Source organism: Triticum dicoccoides, chromosome 2B, assembly GCF_002162155.2.
Source record: "Triticum dicoccoides isolate Atlit2015 ecotype Zavitan chromosome 2B, WEW_v2.0, whole genome shotgun sequence".
NCBI lineage: Eukaryota > Viridiplantae > Streptophyta > Magnoliopsida > Poales > Poaceae > Triticum > Triticum dicoccoides.
The window spans coordinates 175158433-175178806 of NC_041383.1; the positions used below are offsets into that span (position 1 = coordinate 175158433).

The 20374-nt window shown below is 46.1% G+C and overlaps 1 protein-coding gene across 1 annotated transcript in view; it reads right to left on the reverse strand.

The window, feature by feature from the left end:
- Positions 1-20140, reverse strand: part of LOC119362882 (putative disease resistance protein RGA4) — a 23484-nt gene extending 3344 nt beyond the window's left edge. The window contains exons 1-3 of the mRNA XM_037628153.1: positions 19805-20140; positions 4407-4528; positions 1101-4307 (exon numbers count right to left, since the gene is read on the reverse strand). Coding sequence (XP_037484050.1) covers positions 1101-4294 — 3194 coding nt within the window. The 5' untranslated portion in view covers positions 4295-4307; positions 4407-4528; positions 19805-20140. The remainder of the gene's footprint in view (positions 1-1100; positions 4308-4406; positions 4529-19804) is intronic.
- Positions 20141-20374: the final 234 nt, after the last annotated feature.

Sequence of the window (20374 nt, forward strand, 5' to 3'; positions counted from 1 at the left end):
ACATGCCTCACGAATGAAGAGATAAGGATAGATGGCGACAACTATGTGCAGACCCACACAGGAACACATGTCGATCGCTGGAGTTGGATGATGACGTCGAGAGATCAGTCAGGCACAAACAAGTGTTTTCCAAATGGAAAATGCATTTATTTCGACACAAAGTAGAAACAAGTATAATTGAATAGAACAAACATTTTTTTCTTCATGTAATCATCCTCTTTGAGTTATTTTTCCTATGATTTTTTCCTTAAATTTAAATACAACCTCAAATTGATGGAATGATTATAATCCTAGGTGGAATTTATAAATAGTAAATAATGACAACGGACGTTTGGTGACCGAGCTCACTAGAGCTCGAAATTTTTGAAAAATTCTAAATTCAAACTTTTTGGTTTCAAAAAAATCTGACAAAATTTGTGTAAGTAAAAAAGGTAGTTATGTGTATGTGTATGTGTGTAAATTTTCAGGATGAAATACCCTGAAATACTATATGTACAAAAAAGTCAAATTCATGGCCTGAGAAGATGAATAGTATCATGTGTTAAAAAGCCCTATATTTTCTTTTGCACAGGCCTCATTTCAACATAGTTTGCCCTGAAAATTTACACACATATGTGTTATGACTTCATATATATCTGTATTTTTTTCAGATTTTTTTTTGAAATGTAACAATATGAATTTTGATGAAATTTAAATTTGAATTTGGAAGCCTCCATGGAGGCCGAGCTCCAAAGGCAATTTTCGGTAAATAATCCATATACAAATACGTCATGTACTTGCAAATTATCTAAACGAAAATCTATATGTTCGCTTGTGATTCACTGTTTAAGCCTATCGGGGTTAATTTATACATCCTCTTTATTTGTAATAATTAAAATAAGCTAGATAGGCACTAGTAGTAGTGTAGACCCGCTCCAAAAAAGTAGTGTAGACATATGAGCACATGTGCACCTCACGGATTAGGGTTGCCAGATAAGAATGTTGATGAGCTGAACGAGCGACATAACGAGATTACCATACAGCTATCTCAGGATATATTGTAAAGAACAAATGATGTGCATATAAAGTACAGCAATTAAATTCCCTGTCATCATACGTACCCGCGCTCGAGTGGCTGTTGTATCTCCGTGAGGTTGGGACACCCGGTTATACCAACATTCATTATTTCAGCAATAGCTGCTTCACCACCGATGGACCTGAGGCTTGGACACCCCGTAATGCTAAGTACCTTCAGTGCTGAAGAACTCCGAGACTGGCTATTGCTGAGGTCGATGAATTCTATGCCGTCAGAACTATACAAGTCGAGCTGCTTAAGAGAGGACGGCACTGACAATATTCTACAGTTGTGGCAACGTCCAATTTCCAGGTTCTTCAGGCCGTGGAGCCTGTCGACAGACACGGATGCCAACGCTTCACAGTGTGTAACAGAAATCGTCTTCACGGCAGGTAGATAGTCTGGCGTCAGCAATTCATCAAGGCTCAGTAATGTGCGACATGAGTAAAATTTTATCTTAGCAAGAGCTGAGAATCCTTTAACACCGCTGCTGCTGCTTGCTCCAGAGGCGCTTATTGATGCAAGGCGGTAGCAATCCATAATTGATAGATCCTCCAGGGATGGAAGGTTGCTACTACTCCACACATCGAGGGGGATGGATGTCAATGATCTGCCGAACCTTATTTGCAAATGAGTGAGGGAGGTGAGGTCACGGAAGCAGCTCACAAGGTTATCCATGGAACAGCCTGAGGCCGAAAGTGTTAGCTTCCTAAGAGAAGTAGGTAAGACTATCGAGCCTTGCCAATTGATTTCATAACAAGCATCCACGACTAACTCTTCAAGACGATTAAGGTTGTCTGGTCCTTGTGCATTATCGCGTGACTCCTCTGACGGGACAAAAAATGGTATGCTCTTGATTTTGTCACAACTACGAAATTTGAGCGAGCGTAACCCTGGCAGGAGCTGGGGCATGAGCCAGCTAGGACAAGATTCACCTTTGTAATTCTCTACATGCAAATGTTGGATATTCCAGTGAGGTAATACTTCCATCTGGTTTTCCTTCATTCCCACCGTCTCACTACTAGGTGCTCCAACCTCAATAATGGGCCATTTTAGGCAGAGTTTTTCAGATTGGTCCCTGTCATAAGTGAACCCCTTGGAATTAATTCTCTGCAAGCTGATGAGGTCACTGAAGTCTGGTGGAAACCTTTTAATGACACCACCACCACGCTCTATAATTCTGAGCTTATGCAGACGACAAACCGATGAAGGTAGGGTGCCGAAGTTGGAAGGCCCCAGTAAACAAAAGTAACGCAGATGCTTTGAGTTGCCCATGCTCTCAGGTAACTTCTTTACTTTGCCAACTCTAAACTTCAGTACACGGATTTTCAACAGTTCCTTGAACCAACAGTCAATCACGCTAGCAAAATCTTCTCCGCTGTTATATTTATCATCACATACCAGAGTCCTTATTTTTTTGCTATTGCATATTTTCTTCAGTTCAGAACACTCAATATCTCCGTTTCCAAATATTGACAGATGACGGACAGTTGAAGGGACTCTATCTATGTCACGCGGATGCTTTATGATGAAGCACTCATCCTTTGTGACAAGTTGTGCCGTATCATGCATCAGATCATGAATTACATACATATAACTGTGTGAAGATGCTTGCTGAAAGAATGACCGATTTGCAAGGGCATTAAAATAGAGTGATGCTTTTTGGGAATTCTCCGCATATCCATGTGCAGTCCAAATATCAGCTAAAAAACCCATCTCAAATTTGTGATCCTTGGGATACATTGCACAGATTGAGAAGCATCTTTTCAGGTTCTGAGGTAGGTACATATAGCTCAGTCGAAGGGCTGGCAAAATGTCATTCTCCGTTTGTTCTACTTGCCAGAGTTCACTTTCCATTATATTTTCCCAATGTGTTGTACTTAGGTCCATCCTCAACAAACGTCCAATAGTCTTGGCAGCCAATGGGTTGCCCTTCAACTTTGGAAGTATATTCTTACCAATGCACTCTAGTGACTCACGGTTGTTGCCAGAACTCGTGGATCCAAATGCACATAGTTTGAAGAACTCCCAGAATATGTCACCTTTTAAGCAAGGTAACTCATAGTGATACGTGGGGCTAATTACTTTGGCAACCTCGGGAGATCTAGTGGTGACCAAAATCCTACTTCCTTCAGAACCATTTTGCAGAGGTGCACAAAACTCCCTCCATCCCGCCCCATCATCCTTCAAGATATCATCCCACATGTCATCAACAACAAGTAAGAACTTTTTGGACCTGACACAATCTTGTAGTTTTGTCATAAGAAAATTAAGGTTATTGGATGATGTATCTTGTCCCAGGTGTTCTAGAATCTCCTTGGTTAATCTTTTTTTGTCAAAATCATCTGAAGCACATGTCCAAATTATGAGATTAAAGTGCTTCTTCACCTTTGAATCATTGCAGATTTGTTGGGCCATTGTTGTCTTTCCCATACCTCCCATGCCGACTATTGGCAACACAGACAATTCTGTCATTCTTGCATTACCTATTGGCAACACAGGTAATTCTTCCATTCTTGCACTACCTTCGGCCAATTTTCTCTTCCCTGTACTTTTAACTGGAATTTTAACTCCCAGCTTCTCCATCAAAGATTTCAATTCTTTTTTACGACCAAATATTTTTGTCTCATTAACGAAAGAACTCGTTTCTGGCCTAACTGATTTATCAAACCTCAGCTCTGCTTTGTGCAAGCCCATATCTTTGGACTGTTGATTCAGATGATCTAGTCTTTCTTGAATATCATTGACTTTCGTGGTGTAATTATTGGGCTCATCACTGTCTATAGTGTTTAAGAATTCCATGAAGGCATTATGCAAGTGATCTTGCCCCAAATTTTTGTTGCACTCAACCTTCAACTTGAGCGCATAATAATCAAACTCATCAAGCAGATCCTCTGCATCGTACACTGCATCCTTGATCTCCGGGAGTAGAACAGTGGCTTGTTCCTTGTGGCTTTGCCACTCAACCCTGTCAATGAGGTCAAGCATCTTGGGCATAGTTGTCTTCAGCTTCCAAATACGAGTCTTCAGCCTCCCAAGCTTATCGCCTAGCTGCTCAATTTTCTCTTGAATCTGGCGTTGTGCAGCTGTGTTCTCTTCATCTGGTGACCGTGGAATGTTCCGTGCATAACGTATGGCCGCTTTCATGTGTGGTGTCGCCCAGCCGACGAATTCGTTCAATGCATTGACACTGGAAATTACCTCAACAGCTACAGGAATGGCTGGTAAGATCATGGCCATAAATAACTCACTCCTGTGATCATATAAACCAAAATTAGTCCCAAGGGTATTTTATCGAAAATAGGCAACCATTTAGAATGGGCAGAGTCGGAACATGAAGATATCGCTTTACCTTCTTTCCTTGTGGGTGGACGAATGCTTCTTGTTCGCGGTGGTTATTGGTATCACTTCGGTGGAAACAGAGGCAACAACAGAGTACTAACCCTGTTTATCTCTTACGCCTTCAGCTTTTACCTGGTCATCGAGGGCAAACTTATGATGTCTGAATTAATAAGTACACATAACGCATGTAAACCAGCTAGTAGATGCGCGAGATATGGATTTCGAAGTTGCTTTTTTAGACCTCCTCTTCATCTTTTTTTTGTCTAAACAAATGACATTTAATTATATATTTCAGCCCTTTTTGATAATTACAAATGCATTTTTCAAAAATAATATATAACATAACAGGTGCATATATTGGAGCTTGGGTGCTGATCTGCACTCGGGTGCACTTTTCCCCCTCACTGTGGTCATTATTATTAGGATGAAAATGAGTGTGCATATTATACAGAGTACCAACCCCCTCCAATAGTTTGTGTGCGCATCTTGCATAAAACTGCTAATTATATGGTCTGAGGTACTCAATATTTTTCTAGTAAGTTATCCTCTAATAATAAATTTATTTGCTACTAGGCGAGCTAGCTCACCACTTCTTGCAACAGTAAACTCCCTCTTTCATTCCCCTCTTTGCTCCATGTCTCCAGTGATCTGATGTGGCATATATATTTATAATAGCATATGACTTTGGATAAACCTTCTGACATCTGTTTCCTCGGCCGCGCACAACCATATCCTATAAAATTTGATGCAAGGCACACCGCAAGCACAAGGGATGCATTTGGTAGGATGCATTAGGTTCAGCCAGGCCCAGGCGAGCAGTTTTGGGCCCATTTGGTTGCCTGAGCTGCATCTAAAACTTGGCCCGCACGAACCTCAAAGCAGGTCTGGGTCTGGCTCTGGAAGAACGGTCGGATCGGCCTTTTTTGCAAGACAGGTTCGCTCGAGCCACGCGTGGGGAAGCACGGGAGACAACGAAACGTCTTATAACTTGCCTTGCTCCTTCCCGTCACCACACTCGATAGTTCGCACGCACTCTCCCTACCCCTCACCGCCCGTTTGGTTTCTCCGATGGCAGAGCCACCGTCTCGCCGCGCCCCACCCACTCCGGTCATTGCCGACAGCAATCGCATCCAGGAGGTGGGTTGCCGGTCTCTCCGCCTCCGAACGGGATCTCGCGGTGGCAAACCTTGTGTCCTCTCCGTTCTGCACCATGCCGCCGCCACGAGCCAATGCAGCGCCGTCGCCGCTCGCTCCGGTTCTGCCACCGGTGCTGGAGCTCCACTTCTTGGGCTCAACAACGGCGTGCATTCATACCCGCTGGCTCCGCCATTTGACGACCCCTCTTATGAGGGTATTTTTACACCATTCGAGGGTTTTCTCCCCTGCGTCCGGTGCAAGGGGAGGGGAGCTCGAGGACGCCGGGCTCCTCTTCCAGCCGGCGCACAACGAGGTCACGGCCAGTTCTTCTTCTTCTTCTTCGGCGGCACCCCTCTTCCCGCCGGGGTTTTCTCCACAGTCGGCATACGCTCCACCGGCACCCCCACCGTAAGCTCCTCTAATCTCCCCTTCCTTCATAGTTAGGGTTCTTAGGTTAGATTAGATTGTGACTCACGACCGACATAAGCTCCACCGGCACCCTCATAGTGGATTCAATCCGATCCGATTCGATTCGAGCGGATTCGATACGAAACCACCGTTTTTAGGGATGAATATGTGTGCATGCCTATCATGTTGATGTCGTTCTTCCTGTTTGTGATGAATGCTAGTGCTAGATTAGATAGATGACAGGGAATACTAGTTTGTTCACTCCAAATGCCACTATTGATGTTGTTCTTAGCATCGTTCTTTATAGTGTTAGAGCTATTCTTAGCAGTGTTCTTGCTGGTGTTAGTGATGTTGTTAGCATTGTTCTTGCTGTTCTTACCATTGATCTTGATGTTGTTCTTGCCACATTGTTTGTTTTGTTTGCTCCACATCGTTGATGTTGTTGTTCTTGCTGTGCTTAGCATTGTTCTTAGTGTGTAGTTCTATTGTTGCTCTTGTTGTGTATGTTAGTGGTGTTCTTCATAGGATGATCAACATAGTGTGTATGATGTGCAAGTGTGTTGGATGTTGTTCTTGTTGTTGTTAGGCTATGTGAATGCATTATCAACATAGGACATTGCATGTGCATGGTAGTAGGACATACCCGAATGCCCAAAATAGTAGTAGGAGACACATGATCAGAGTAGGAAAATGCATGTGCATTTGGAATAATATGGTAGCACTGACCATTGCTTGCTCTGATCATTGCTTGCTCTGATTAGTGTTAGCATTGATCATTGCTAGAACTGTTCACTGTTGGCATTGACTAGTGTTAGCTTTGATCAGTGTTAGCATTGATCATTGCTAGCAATGATCACTGTTAGCACCAATCAGTGTTATCAGTGATCATTGTTAGCTTGACTAGAAGAACGCCCGTGCGTTGCAACAGGGCCACATTAACTTTAAGAGTTCGATATTACGACGTTAGCGGCCTTTTTTACCATCAAATCCTCACACGCACACTCTCTCCCCCTCCCTCTTCCTCACTCTCTCTCCCTCTCTCTCTCTCTCTCTCTCTAACCCACACACACACATAGCCTATTCTCCCCGCCAATAAGACTTACTCAATTGGCAATAATGTGTGGACTTATGGTGAGCTTGACTGAAGTAATGGATAGTGTGATATATTCCCCAATCATTTAACAATGAAATTTCAGAAATGGGAAGATTATGTAACACCTCAAGTCATTAGCTACAGTGACCTCCCCCTAATGATGCCATGTCCTCAGGCTTGCTAAGCCAAACTGCCACTTGATAAAAATCAAAGCCCAATTCAAATTTAAAATAAAGTCAAATAAATTATTTCGTCAAATAGTAAAACTAAAATGTTCACCATATTCTATAAATTCCACTGATCTTTGACATGTTGAGCCCAACATTATTTGAACCAAAAATTAAATCTTGTCAAATTAATAAGAGGTCCAACAGTAGTTAAAATAACCAGTTAAATATAAATCTAATTTTATGTATTTCCTTTTGGCCCCAAACTTTTTGTGCCACCTAAAAATATTGTGCTCGAATTGTGTGCATAGTTTCACAATTAACAAAATTCATTTAGTTGTATAAGAATAAATAGAAAACGGTGTTAAAAAGGAGAAACGTATTAGAATACATTAAAAACCAAAAGGACGATGAAAAAGGGGATTCCCCCTACCCCCTGGGCCTTGCCACCGAACCGGCCCAGTGGTCCAGTCCCCGCATGGTCGTCTTCTCCTGTTCCCCGAGCCCGTCGCTACAGAGCCGGGCTCCCGCCCGACCACCTCGCCGGCATCGAAGGGGAATGGATAAGGGTGATGCCCTACCTCCCGTGCCCCCATGGCCTCACTCCTCCTCGACGCCCCCTCCCAGATCCACTTCTCCTCCTCACTCGCTCGATCCCGGTGATCTGGACGAAGTCAGATGCCACGGCCACCATGACCGACCCCGTCCACACGGCCACTGCCCTCCCTGCTGGCTAGGAGCTTGTCGAGGAGCTCCGAATGCCTCCGCTACTTCATCTGCGCCAACGAGATCAAGTCCAGCACCCCCAGATCGATGTCGTTGCCGTCTTCCTCAACCTTCGGCCACCGCGACATTCCCGTTCGATCCGCGCCGCCCCGAGCTCCCCTGTCTTCCCCTAGAGTGCCATTGACACCGCCGTGATCTCCTCTTTCCTTTCCCCAGTTTCCCCTCTTGTTTGCTCTCGTTAGGTATTTTGCCGTGGCCGAGAACCGCCGTCCGCCATGGCCATTGCAGGGGTAGCCATTGAGCTCCTCAGATTGACCCCGTGGCACATGCCCGCTCCTATGCGCGCCCATGCCAGAGCCTTCAGCTCTTCTTCCGCGCCCGCGGGGCCACTCCCTCTCTGGCTCTCCATGCCCACGCACGTGCCACACCACGTCCGTCGCGCCCGCCGTTGCCATCACGCTCGCCACATGCACCGAACCACGGTGCCCCGCGTGACGCACACCCTGGCCGTGCGTCACGCTCTCGCTGGCTGCGCTCACCCCGTCTGCTGCCGCCTATCCCTTCGCTCGCCCCGCTGTCGCGCCCTGTCTCGCGCCGCCTCCTATCGTGGCCATCTTTTGCCGGCTGCCCCCTTAGCCATGCCGGCCGCATCTCTGCCCTCCATCGTCGGCCGCTCGCCTCGCCTGGTGCGTGCTTCTTCCTGCTGCTATGCGCTGCTCTACCACTGGTATGCTGTTCTGCCCTGCCCTCGACACCGCTGTGGACAAACGTGGCGAAGGGATTGTCAATGGAGTACGAGAGGAGGTGGCGGAGAAGGTGTGGAGAGGCAAGAGGTCTAGGATGGCGCCAGCCGGCTGTGGTGGAGGTGATTATGCGAGAAGGAGCCGGAGCAGAAGGAGAGGTCACAGTTGGAAAGAATCGCAAAAAAATCATAACCCGGAGATCTCATTCCAAAAAAATGCTAATATTGATGGAAGGCTGATTTCCTTCAATAGGTGGAAAACATAGGAAATATTGGATGTTATCAAGGAAAGCTAAAAATTTAGGAAAGTTAGGATTTTGAACTGATTTTTATGCAAATGGGGTTTTATTGTTTGGTAACATTATATCAGTACCTGCCCGTTTGTGACGTGTCTGATTAGGAAAGTTTGCAAATGTTAAGAAACTATTTATTGGGAGGAAAGTTTGTGACGTGTCTGTTATTTGTTTCCTAAAACAAATTTCACTAATAAGAGAAATCGGTTGATTTAGATAAGTTAGGAAAGTTAGATTCAAATCTATTATTTGTTTCTTAAAAAATTGTTATTTGTTTCCTAAGACAAATTGAACCAATAAAAGGAATCGATTGATATGAATAATTTAAGGAAGTTAGATCCGTGATTTGTTATACGTTAGGAAAGTCCTGGTTGTAATAAAGAGTGGAGAGAAAAATAAACCGATGGACCAGGATGGGAGGGGGTGGTGGGAGGAGAGACGAAAAAAACCCAGCGAAAATAAACCGTGGAGACTATTCACCAACTGCTAATATCGATTGAGGGGTGATTTCCTTCAATAGGTGGAAAACATAGGAAATATTGGATGTTATCAAGGAAAGGTAAAAAATTAGGAAAGTTAGGATTTTGAACTGATTTCTATGCAAATGGGGTTTTATTGTTTGGTAACATGATATCAGTACCTGCCCGTTTGTGACGTGTCTGATTAGGAAAGTTTGCAAATGTTAAGAAACTATTTATTGGGAGGAAAGTTTGTGACATGTCTGTTATTTGTTTCCTAAAAAAATTTCACTAATGAGGGAAATCGATTGATTTAGATAAGTTAGGAAAGTTAGATTCAAATCTATTATTTGTTTCTTAAATTTTTGTTATTTGTTTCGTAAGACAAATTGAACCAATAAAAGGAATCGATTGATATGAATAATTTAAGGAAGTTAGATCCGTGATTTGTTATACGTTAGGAAAGTCCTGGTTGTAATAAAGAGTGGGGAGAAAAATAAACCAATGGACCAGGATGGGAGAGGGTGTTGGGAGGAGAGACAAAAAAACAGCGAAAATAAACCATGGAGACTATTCACCAACTACTCCATTAGGAGTAGAGATAAATGTTAGCATTGATCATTGGTAGCACTGATCATTGGCATTTGCACTATCAATGATCATCTTTCATTGTTGCTAACCGTCGTCCACCTTGCTGGTAAGATAATCAAGAAGAAGTGGGACATAGCCGGTGGCGGAGCGCAGGTCGTCGCCGGCACAGAGGGTATGGAGGACGTAATCCCCACAAACCAGTGGCTGAAGAGGGTGGTGCTTCCTCACAGGGTTGAGTACATGAGCATGCCGCTCACTGCTGGCAGGAGGCCAAGGACCGGCCACGAGGAGGGTGCACAGGAACCTGTCAGGTTCTGCCTGTAGATCCATGACTAGGAGGACATCACCATGCTCGTCATCCCGCCTGCCTTCACGCCGGTGATGAAGCAATGGCTGGTCCTTGGCCCTTCTCGCGTCGTCAGCCTCTCCGCCAACAAGTGGTGTGAGTTTTGGGTCTAGGTGCAGATGTTCAAGGGGCATATGGTTCTCAGGCACGACTGGGTGTACTTCTTCCATCGGCAGAAGATCGTCCCCAGCGACCTCCTATTCTTCAGACTCTCTGGGCTGGGGCTGAAGGTGCAGATCTTCGATGCCAACACCTCGAACATCTACAGGGTCCGATGCTCGAAGCACAGCTGCGTCGGCAACATCACTCAAGCCATGTAGTTCGTTTGTCAAGTCTGAACTGAAATAGCTTAGGTATCAACTTTTAAGTTTGAGCATATGTTTTGCTGTGAACATGTCGAGATTTTGCCCGGGGAGCAGCAACATGGGGTCCAGCAGGGGCATGGGATGCCCTGCTGTTTTAAAAGTATGCCTAGTAGCTTATGATCTGCCTGTTCTTTGCTTTGTTTTTGCTTTGTTGTCGCTGTTTTTCTGCTGTTGTTGATCATAGTGTGTTGTGTGCTGTCAAATGGGTGATAAGTCCACCACATTTGAAAGGGGTGAGCAGACCAAATACTTGCATACAACCAAACAGCTGTGCTTTGCATCTTCTCATCCCTAAAGCACAAACACAGGCAACCAAACAACTTGCACCCGTCTGGGCCTTGATGCGATGCAGGCAACCAATCAACATGCAGATATAGGTTTTTTGCCTGCATATGCTTAGCTAGGCCCAACTGGGACAAGTATGCAAAGTGGCAAAAAACGATGCAGGTAACCAAACACATCCAAGGAGGATCGTGTGTTGGTGGCTCAGTGCGCGATATGTGCACTTCGCAAAACAATAGAAACTAGGCATAATCATCAACAGGAAGAGTACAAGGTGTAGACTACTATGGAAAAAATATTACAAGATATGAAAAAACACCTATGACTAAGCCAATTTCTTATGCAACAATCACCTTCAAGAAGGGACATCACACTCATGCGTCATCACCACGTCCTACCAGAGACGACCATGACAAAGATTTTCATCCTGGGCGCCAAGTTCAGTCAATGAAAGCCAGAACATTGGCACAGAGATGCCGCCTTCAATAGGATAGTGACTCAAGTTCATTGTTGCTGAAACCAACCAACGAAGACCTGAACAAGAGTTTTCAACCTAGACATGAAGTGGAGTTCTAAGCACCATATCATACAATTATTCTGATAGTTGTGCCAACCAGTAATCCATGTTGAACCACATTGGCATCCGACGAAGGAGGGCCATGACTCTCCTGGAATGCCATGCAACCATGCGCCAAAGTAGTGCAAGCCACCTAACCAACCGCCTACCCCGCCAAGGAAGAAAGTCCCGTAGCCGCTGAGAGCGATGAGAGGAGGTAATGGCGCTAATGGATGGGTGAGACATCCTCCCGTTGAAGGTCACCCATGTGGTCGTCGAGGAGCGTCCATACTCATGCCATAGATCTGGCAGCAACCATCAAAGCCCGAATAATCCTTGCCCGTGCCAATGGCTTGCCTGCACACCAAACCAATTGGCATGAGACAACACATGTGTTGAGCACACAATGTATCATAGCCAACACAGGGCCCCGAGCTCCGGACCTAGCATGAGTGCCACTGCATTGTTGGACTGGTCCAGCTGTAGGGTGGCGCCCACTACCACCATCACCATCTACAACTATGCCTGACACCCTTGGCATAGAAATTTCCACCATCAGCCACATCGAGGCAAGCATGTCAAAATTCATTGCCACCCATAACCGTGGACAACCACATACTACCCTCGCAACCATGACAACCTTGGAAACGATGATGCCACATGATGCCACCTTGGGGTCATAGACCCATCGTACGCAGTTACCGTTCATGGCTAGCTTGATACGCAGACCTATGAACATCCCACAATGACAGGGAGATAGAGGAGAAAGGAGACGAGGGCCGCGATAGTGGCTTGGGGTTCACCTGAGATGCCTTTGGAGTAACGTATGCATTATGGTAGTTAACATGTATTACATGCCATAGTAGTTGGCATATTTTTTGAAAAGAGAAGGGACATTTGCAAAAGGTGGCGCCAACGCTAGCCCCCTGGTGCATGTTGCTGACCAAGTGGTTCCTCTGCATCACATTCATTTGGATTGTTCTTTTCCTATCGTAGATTCCAGGTGCATCTAGGAGTCACTAGAGAAGACGAAATGTCGCTGATCATGAGGAAGAAGTTCATGGCATGATTTCTTGTTGGATATATGGTTCCCAACACCAGGATCACATCACCAAGAGCACTCCATGACTGTGCCAGGTCACTTTCCACAAAAGTGAAATTTCTTGTTCACTCTCTATAGAGATGGGAGGCCAGTGCAGTGATGCCTTTAATTTGAAATGCCATGCCTTCCTCCTCCTCATCTTAGTCACCAGTGGAGGAAAAGGGTCGCACCAAGGTACATGCATCGAGCGTTGGGCACCCATTCCTTAGCCCCATATTACACACTACCCATGCTCGAGGAGTTTCTTTAGGAGATGTGCATGAAAGCGCATGCGAAAGTCTCTAGCCCATCGGCATCGACATCATCTACACTTTCATTGCCCTAAACCCAAGGTCAAGGAAAAAGCTACGCATTAGCTAGGCCATGTGGGACATGATTCATTCAAACTATTCACCTTAACACATGGATTTCAAGCGTCTCTTGTGGACTATGTGGTCACAAGGAAACCCTCAATAGATCCAAATAGAGTCATCTCCTCCATGGTGCTCCTGAACGTTCGCGGGAATCCTCTGATCCATGTTGCATGCCAACATAGATGAAAGAACACCCGCTCATGTTTCTTGTGTCGGTTTAAGTCCGGCTCATGAATTAGTTGCATGTGCTTTGCAAACCTCAACCATGTGCGTCGGTGCTCCTGAAACCCCTGTTGTTGGCAGCATGGCCTCCCCTGTTGTTGGTAGTGTGTTTTGTGTTGCTGCCTTTGGATGCATTGCTAGGCCACCATAGAGAGCACCCTCCAGAGTTTTGGTAGTGCCACTAACCATTACACCTATGCCTGCGCTAGTGTAATAGCCAACGGGTAGCTTCCACCCTTTGGCTGGACCGACGCCATCTCCATCAATGGGGTATAGTCCTTTGGTACCGCTGCCAAGCATGGCAAGCGACTAGTAGGGGGGCATGTGAATGGTTGATGGGTGATATTTTTGCGCTCATGACACCATTGTTTAAACTAGACAATCCCATAATTTTAAAGAAAATCACTCTGATATTGCCGCCACTAATGACCAATGAATGCAAGAGATCACGAAATCCTTTGTTTAATGTGTTTTCAAAAGAAATTGCCCTAAACACGGAAGAATACCATCGCATAGGAGGAAGTACGAAGTTTGGTTGAAGAGGCAAGTCAAGAGGAGGCACAGGGAGTAGTCTAGAGCACAAGAGGATACATGGTATAACCGCGCCCTCTTATACCACCAGTCGTACTACACACCATTAGCAATAGGGCGTCCACCTAACCAACTTCTCTAAAGGGGATGATGCCAAATTCTCAATAGGGAGAGCACCATTTGAAACAGAGAACGAGAACCCATCTTCCAGCCTTAGCTGCTCCTATTGCCCATCTCACCTCCATAGTTGCTACCACCTTCATCACCACAACCATTCTCTCCAAGTTAGTCATACTTGTAATCGGTGTATCACATTCAACAACTATTGTAAGAAATATTATCAATCAATCATTCATCTTTATGGCATCTTCAATGAGTTCATATTGGCATCCATTTGCCATGTGTGAGTACTTCGGTATGGCAACGGGTTGAGGAAAGGTCTTGCAACCCTATGTATTTGTGCATGGGGTCATTGGAATGACTTTACGCATTTTACGTTATTTGTATGTGTCCTATTGCAGCGGACGTGTCCCTTGTCTTCTTCTTATTCTAAGGCCCTGCAGGTACCCAGGATCCCGTAGATCGATCGAGTGAGGATTCATGGAACACTACCCCAAACAAAAGTGAAAGAAGGGGTTAGTATGGTAGAGGAAATCAATTCCTTGGGGATAAATGAGGTGCAGTCATTAAGCACCGAATGCTTTTATCTCAATGTTTATTCTTAATAACCGAGGTAACCTCGTGTGAATCGATGCTAAGGGCCATCAGTTGGACAAATGACTCTTGATGCAGGTCACGTATCGGTCAAGATGGACATTGGACACGTCTCCCACTCCAGCAAGCACATCATAACGGTTGTCTTCCAGAAATGTCTATTATCAAGATGAGATCCCAAGCACAAATACAAGGTTTGAGAGTAAGACCTCATACCCATGCCTATTTTCATATTAATGTTTACACCCAAAAAGATTGTTAAAGGTCCGGTTAAATAACTACAATTTAATTCAATAACAATAACTTGTTTGACTCTTTATCTTAGAGCACATCCTCTCATGGGTTCGGTAACCTAGGGTCAATCCTTGGGGAAAAGGTACGGGAATCTTCTACTATCCAAACCGGATCACAAAGGGCATCAAGGGTCTTGCGTGTTTTTCTATTTAAATGCTCCCTAGTGGTTCATCAATTGGTACATGTAGTTACGACTACCGTGTAGGTCATCCCCATCATTCATATGGAGGTATATCCAGTCGATGGTATGGCTAGGCCCTCGCTAAAGGAACAAACCAAATTATGGTGTTGTAAATGTCACACTGATTATGCATGTTGTCTGACTATACCACGACGCTCTATTAGTATATCTATGATAAGTCGACTCACACCTTGGCTCAGTGTCTAGTGCTTATGAGTACCAATCGCCTGACGATGCTTTGTGACTATGGACATGGTAATGACAAAGATCGTTTTCATGATGCTTTCGGAAGTGTAAAAAGAGAATCTTTCTCCTTCGACGACGGTAGTAGCAGTTGTGAATATCATAGAATATGGCATTGTCAGTGATTAGGAATAAAATATGAAAGGGCTATAACCTAGGGATATGGATAGAGTGAGTCGACTGAAAGGTGTCTAGGGACCATATGGTTCGCATCCATACATGCTAAAATAGACGCTGAGAGGAGATGAATCTAGGCATGCTGTTTTCGAATTATGTTCTTATGAGAGATATTTTCATTTACAAGAGTAGATGATGGGGGATCATCCAAAGATAGATTTACTTGTTTGTTGGTCAAGGAGTGCCCACATAAAACCCCAAGAACCCTTGGGGGAGGGAGAGATTCAACCTACAGTTTGTAAACTAGAATCTCGGTTTAATATACAATAGCAAGGCGCATGACTTTTCCTCATTGTTTAGGCTGGCCTGCGTGCCATGTAAGGCCGCTGGCCTTGTAATGTTTCTTTATCTTCTGCGCGCGATACTTTGTTGGGTGCTGTTGTTGGTCATATACTTTGCCTGGTGGCTTTATCTATAAAGTCGAGCTCTCGCCTTTTCTCTAAAAAAATGACTTTTCCTCATTGGAGGGTCTGAACCTAGGTAAAACAACCATGTTATTGTTTTCTTCATCATAACAAGGGTCTTGAATGGGGTCCTCGCATTGCTTGACTCAATATTCAAGTTATACATACACCCGCATGCACAATATTTTGATTCAGTCATCAACATTTGACACCCACCATGGGGCCATGAGTTAAATCTGTCAAACATAACTTTGTTGATATCTGCATCAAGGCTCTCCGCCCCCCAGGAGGGGTCTATATGATGCAATGACATAGTATAATGGGGCATGCATTGATAAGCACACACATGTAAAGGCCCACTTGTATGGCGCAGCCGAGCAAGGAGGCAAGATTGCCTGGATGAAAATATGAAGAAGCAATCAATAGTAGTTGTACATGTGCATGCGTTCTCTCATCCTTTCATTTGTGTATTCCATGGTTTCATCAATGCTTACAATGGTGCGAATAACTCTCTCGTACTCCCGAGCCTCTCCCCTCCCTTGTCGACCCCTCTCGTGACTCACACGCCACCCCCTTTCCCCTCCCTCTACCGCATGCTACTTCCTTCTTTGCCCTCTCCTAGTGTATACCGCTCTATTGCACCTAGGAATTTGTTCTGGGACTTGAGGGAGGTGTCGTATTGCTAGTAAGAGGTGAAAGTCCTCTCAGGGGAGCTGCTTCTAGGTGCTCAGGTCGTCAGTTCTCAACATCATGTTGGCTCTAGAGGTGCGTTGCATGGGGAGACTAGCCTAGATGGTGGCTTAGGTAAGTGTCATGCTCTCATACATGGGGTCATGGTTATCTCCTCTCTGGCGTCAGGAGGAGGCCGACCTTGCCCAAGACTTGGTTGTGGCCAAATCCTAGTGAGGCGCGATATTTCTTGTATGCTGCTAGAGGGCACTGCAGGCATTCTGGAGCCAAGTATGGCTTCCCCGTCGTCTCCTGATGAGTTTTTGATGCTTGATTGTGCGTCAAAGTTTTTCTCCTCGGCGTCATCACTTGGTTCTCTTGGTGCAGCGGTGAATCATTAATCAAGGGGAACCCTAGTATTTTCCCTCGTAGATGCCGCCCTGATGGGCAATGGGCCTGCTAGACCTGTTGGATCTGGCCCTATCATGGGTGGCCTATGCTCAATTTTGGCTAGTAGTTGGGCTCGACTTTCCCATGGTGACTGATATATGTGGACCTGGTGCATCCCCCTATCTCAGACCGATTTGTTCCTTTTGTCCCCAGGCCATCTCGCCCCATCCGCAGGGGTACATATGGCTAGCTTGTGGATCTCCTAATCCCTCATTAGGGTTTCCTACTTCCGTCGCCGATGCCCGTCATTTTAGTTGCTTCTCTCTCTCTCTCTCTCTCTCTCTCTCTCTCAGATGGCTGCCCCTCCTTTCCTCTCCCGCTCTTTCACGGCTATGGTTGTAATGTTTTGTAAGCCATTGACTAACTGCATCAGCTTCGGCAAGCATCTTTGAGGGGCAGATTGATGTTGGGGATGAATCATTGCACTATGATGTGGATCTACGACAAAAGATACGACACGAGTAGGAGGCTCACATTCCCGTGGATCCTGAGCGGGGGAGGTGGGGCTCATCGTCGCCCTGGTAGAAGGAATATGATCATCGTAAGGTGGCAGCACCCTCCAAGCTCTTCCTCCCAAAGGCGGCCTGATGGGGCCCACACCATCCAACCGAGCCATCGACCACGGATCTAGCCCAAGCAACTTCAAAATACTAGATCTAGCAGCTTCTCCAACAACCTCACCTCAAGTAACTATGGATCTGGCTACAACTACAACTTCAAAAGATCATGTGGGTACAAAAACTACAATAACCCCAGCTTCCACTACAACTCCAGATCTGGCAGCTAGAATAACTATGATAGCAACAATGCTTATGGTAATCCTTCAAACGTCCGTAATTCAAACTATGGGATGGGAATCAGGGTTCGGGGATCCTCCCTCCTCCGTTGTGTAATAGAGCTGTAGCAGAAGGAACTGATGGTTGTGGTGTGACCCATTTTTCCTGCCACCATACCAACCATTTCCATGTTGCTAGCACTCTATCCACGGTGCTTAATCTACATACATGAGGGGCACCTTACGATCAATTTCATGGATCAATCTAGGCCTATTTTTAGTATATATGCAAATATTTGGTTGTGGTTTCTTTGGTCTGAAAGACACAGTGGGGGGGAGGGGGGTTGTGGACCCCCCCACCCCCTTCAGTTCTCTATGATGTGCCCTCAGGATGCTCTTAGCAGAAGTTTCTACCCATCCCATACAAGATGAGGATAGGGAGTGGGTTGTAGGTTCGCCCAGTGGCTTGAGCATGGACGACACCATTGATGTCAAGCTGCTCCGTGATGAAGTTAGGGTTCGCTGCGGCCATGGCCGCCACGACCTCTCGCTCACGCGCTCGCCGTAGATCTGGCCCTCCTGCAGCCGGTGCTGCTTTCAGGAGGAATTGGTTGTACCGCTATTCCTCCTCCGCCTGCTGGAACGTCAACAAAGGTGCCGGTGCATGATGCACCTCCGCCATGGCGGCATTGTAGTGAGCCTGCGTATGCTCCATGGTGAAGCCAGCATGCACATGCTCGAGAGCCGGGGCGGTATCGTTGGAGCTCGTCTCCATCATGAGGTCGTCCTCGTCGTCCAAGACCTTGGGAGAGCTGGCTGGCAGGCCGACCTCGATTCTCCTGGCATGGCAGCTCTTCCAGGCGGTGGCAAGGGTGGCCACCTCGTGCTTCATATCCGTTGAAAGGCTCTCCCACAGAGATTCGCCACCTGCATTCATGACAGATGCAGTGCAAGGGAGAAGGATGTGGAGCGGCTTGTGTCGTGGGGTGGAGTTAGCCGGGTGTGGCCACCTTTAAATAGCGGATTTCGGTGAGACTAGGCGTCCGGGTGTGTCAATACGTGGTGCCAGGGTAGGTATCCCGGCCGACGAGCCTTCTTAATGGTGCCATACGGACGTGCGAGACATTCAATGGCGTGGTAGATATCCGTCCCATACAATAACACGTCTCCAGTATTGAATAGGCGTGAACACCCGAGACGCGTCGTGGGCGGCACCCTCAGTCGGCACGCTGCTTCAATGGCGGAGGCGTGAGAGGTTGCCTCCCCAATATTTGTCTCTGGTTTGCAGGAGAAAGTACGTCTAGACCATCCTGCGGGCCAATACTGGCCCGCGTTGGATGACACAATACGTGTGGTCCGCGCGGTGTGGACGGTTGCAGGCACTTTGCGGAACGGCGTTGGAGATGCCCTTACTGACAATGTAGTTGCGGAGTATATATTGTTGGTGTAGTTTTCCTTCGCGAGGGGCGAGGCTTGTGTTCCCCCTTTCTCCTTGTTCTGGTGTAGTACTCGAGCTAGGACCTGCCTCACTGCTCGGGGGTTGGTTTAGTTTTTGTTCGTGTGGGCGGAGAGGTCACACTTGCCCATGCTCGTGCTCCGGCACGGATCTTGGGCTGAGCACCACCAAATCAAAGATCTTTGGCGATTGAGACCATGTGTTTACCGTCGCCTGAGAAGGGGCTCTTTGCTGCCTGGTGGTTCCTGTGCTTGTGGAGAGTTCGACACGTTTTGCCAAGGGTACAAGTTGTACCGATTCCAACACCCGCATACGTACGTGGTTGGCTTCCCATAGGCACGTTCATTAAAAAAAATGGACCCCCTTAGCTATCGAATGTTCGCGAGGAGGAGGTGGCATTTGCGAATGATTTTGCGGGCAGTTTCAGTTTGAGGGATGACAGTCTTCTTCAGAGCGACATGAAAGTATCTATTCTAGAAGATTTTTTTGTTTTAAACTGTCATTGTTTGATCTCGTCTCACAACTAAAACTGCCATAAAAAAGGGTCCGTTTGCCAGCCCGCTCCCAGCGCTAGTTGTAATTACCGTAAAAATTTAGTGGAAAGGAAAACAAAACCTCTACATGCTAGCAGCATCAACAGAAACCCGAAAGAGAGAAGAGATGGATCATGCACCTTGGTGTGGGCTATTGATTCGACCCCATATATAAACTGCAAAAGGTCTGCTTCTTCAGATTTACCCCACGCGTTGGAAGAACACGAGGGCCGCCGGCCGTTCGTTGCCAAGGGCCCGGCTTACTCCGGAGGTCCTGTCCCAATTGATGCAATCACCGTTGCCGAAACGAAATTGCTGATGGCTTGATCGCAGAGAGAAGAGAAACCGCACAGTTTGAGTGGCGCAAGCAGAAGCCTTCGCGCGTCTCCCGCGGATAGCACCAGAGGGCGTTACATAAGGTGCTGATACATCTTCTTATCTTTTGGTGTGAGGACTAAGGAGTGGAGGGGCTTCACCGAAGACTTGCCAAGAACCTTCGGAGTATATCACACGAAAGTTGCACCTTGTTACCGTCTAGATTCTCACGTTGATTAGTTCGTTCTCGGCCAAATTTCCCAATTTCACTTCCTTGTATCACCTCCGGTCGGTCAGTCAACCTCATTTCCTTCTCAGACAACTTTCTATTTTTATTGTCTCCTTTAACTTAGCAAAATTCGAGGGATTTCGAACTTGTCAAGAACCTTCGTTTG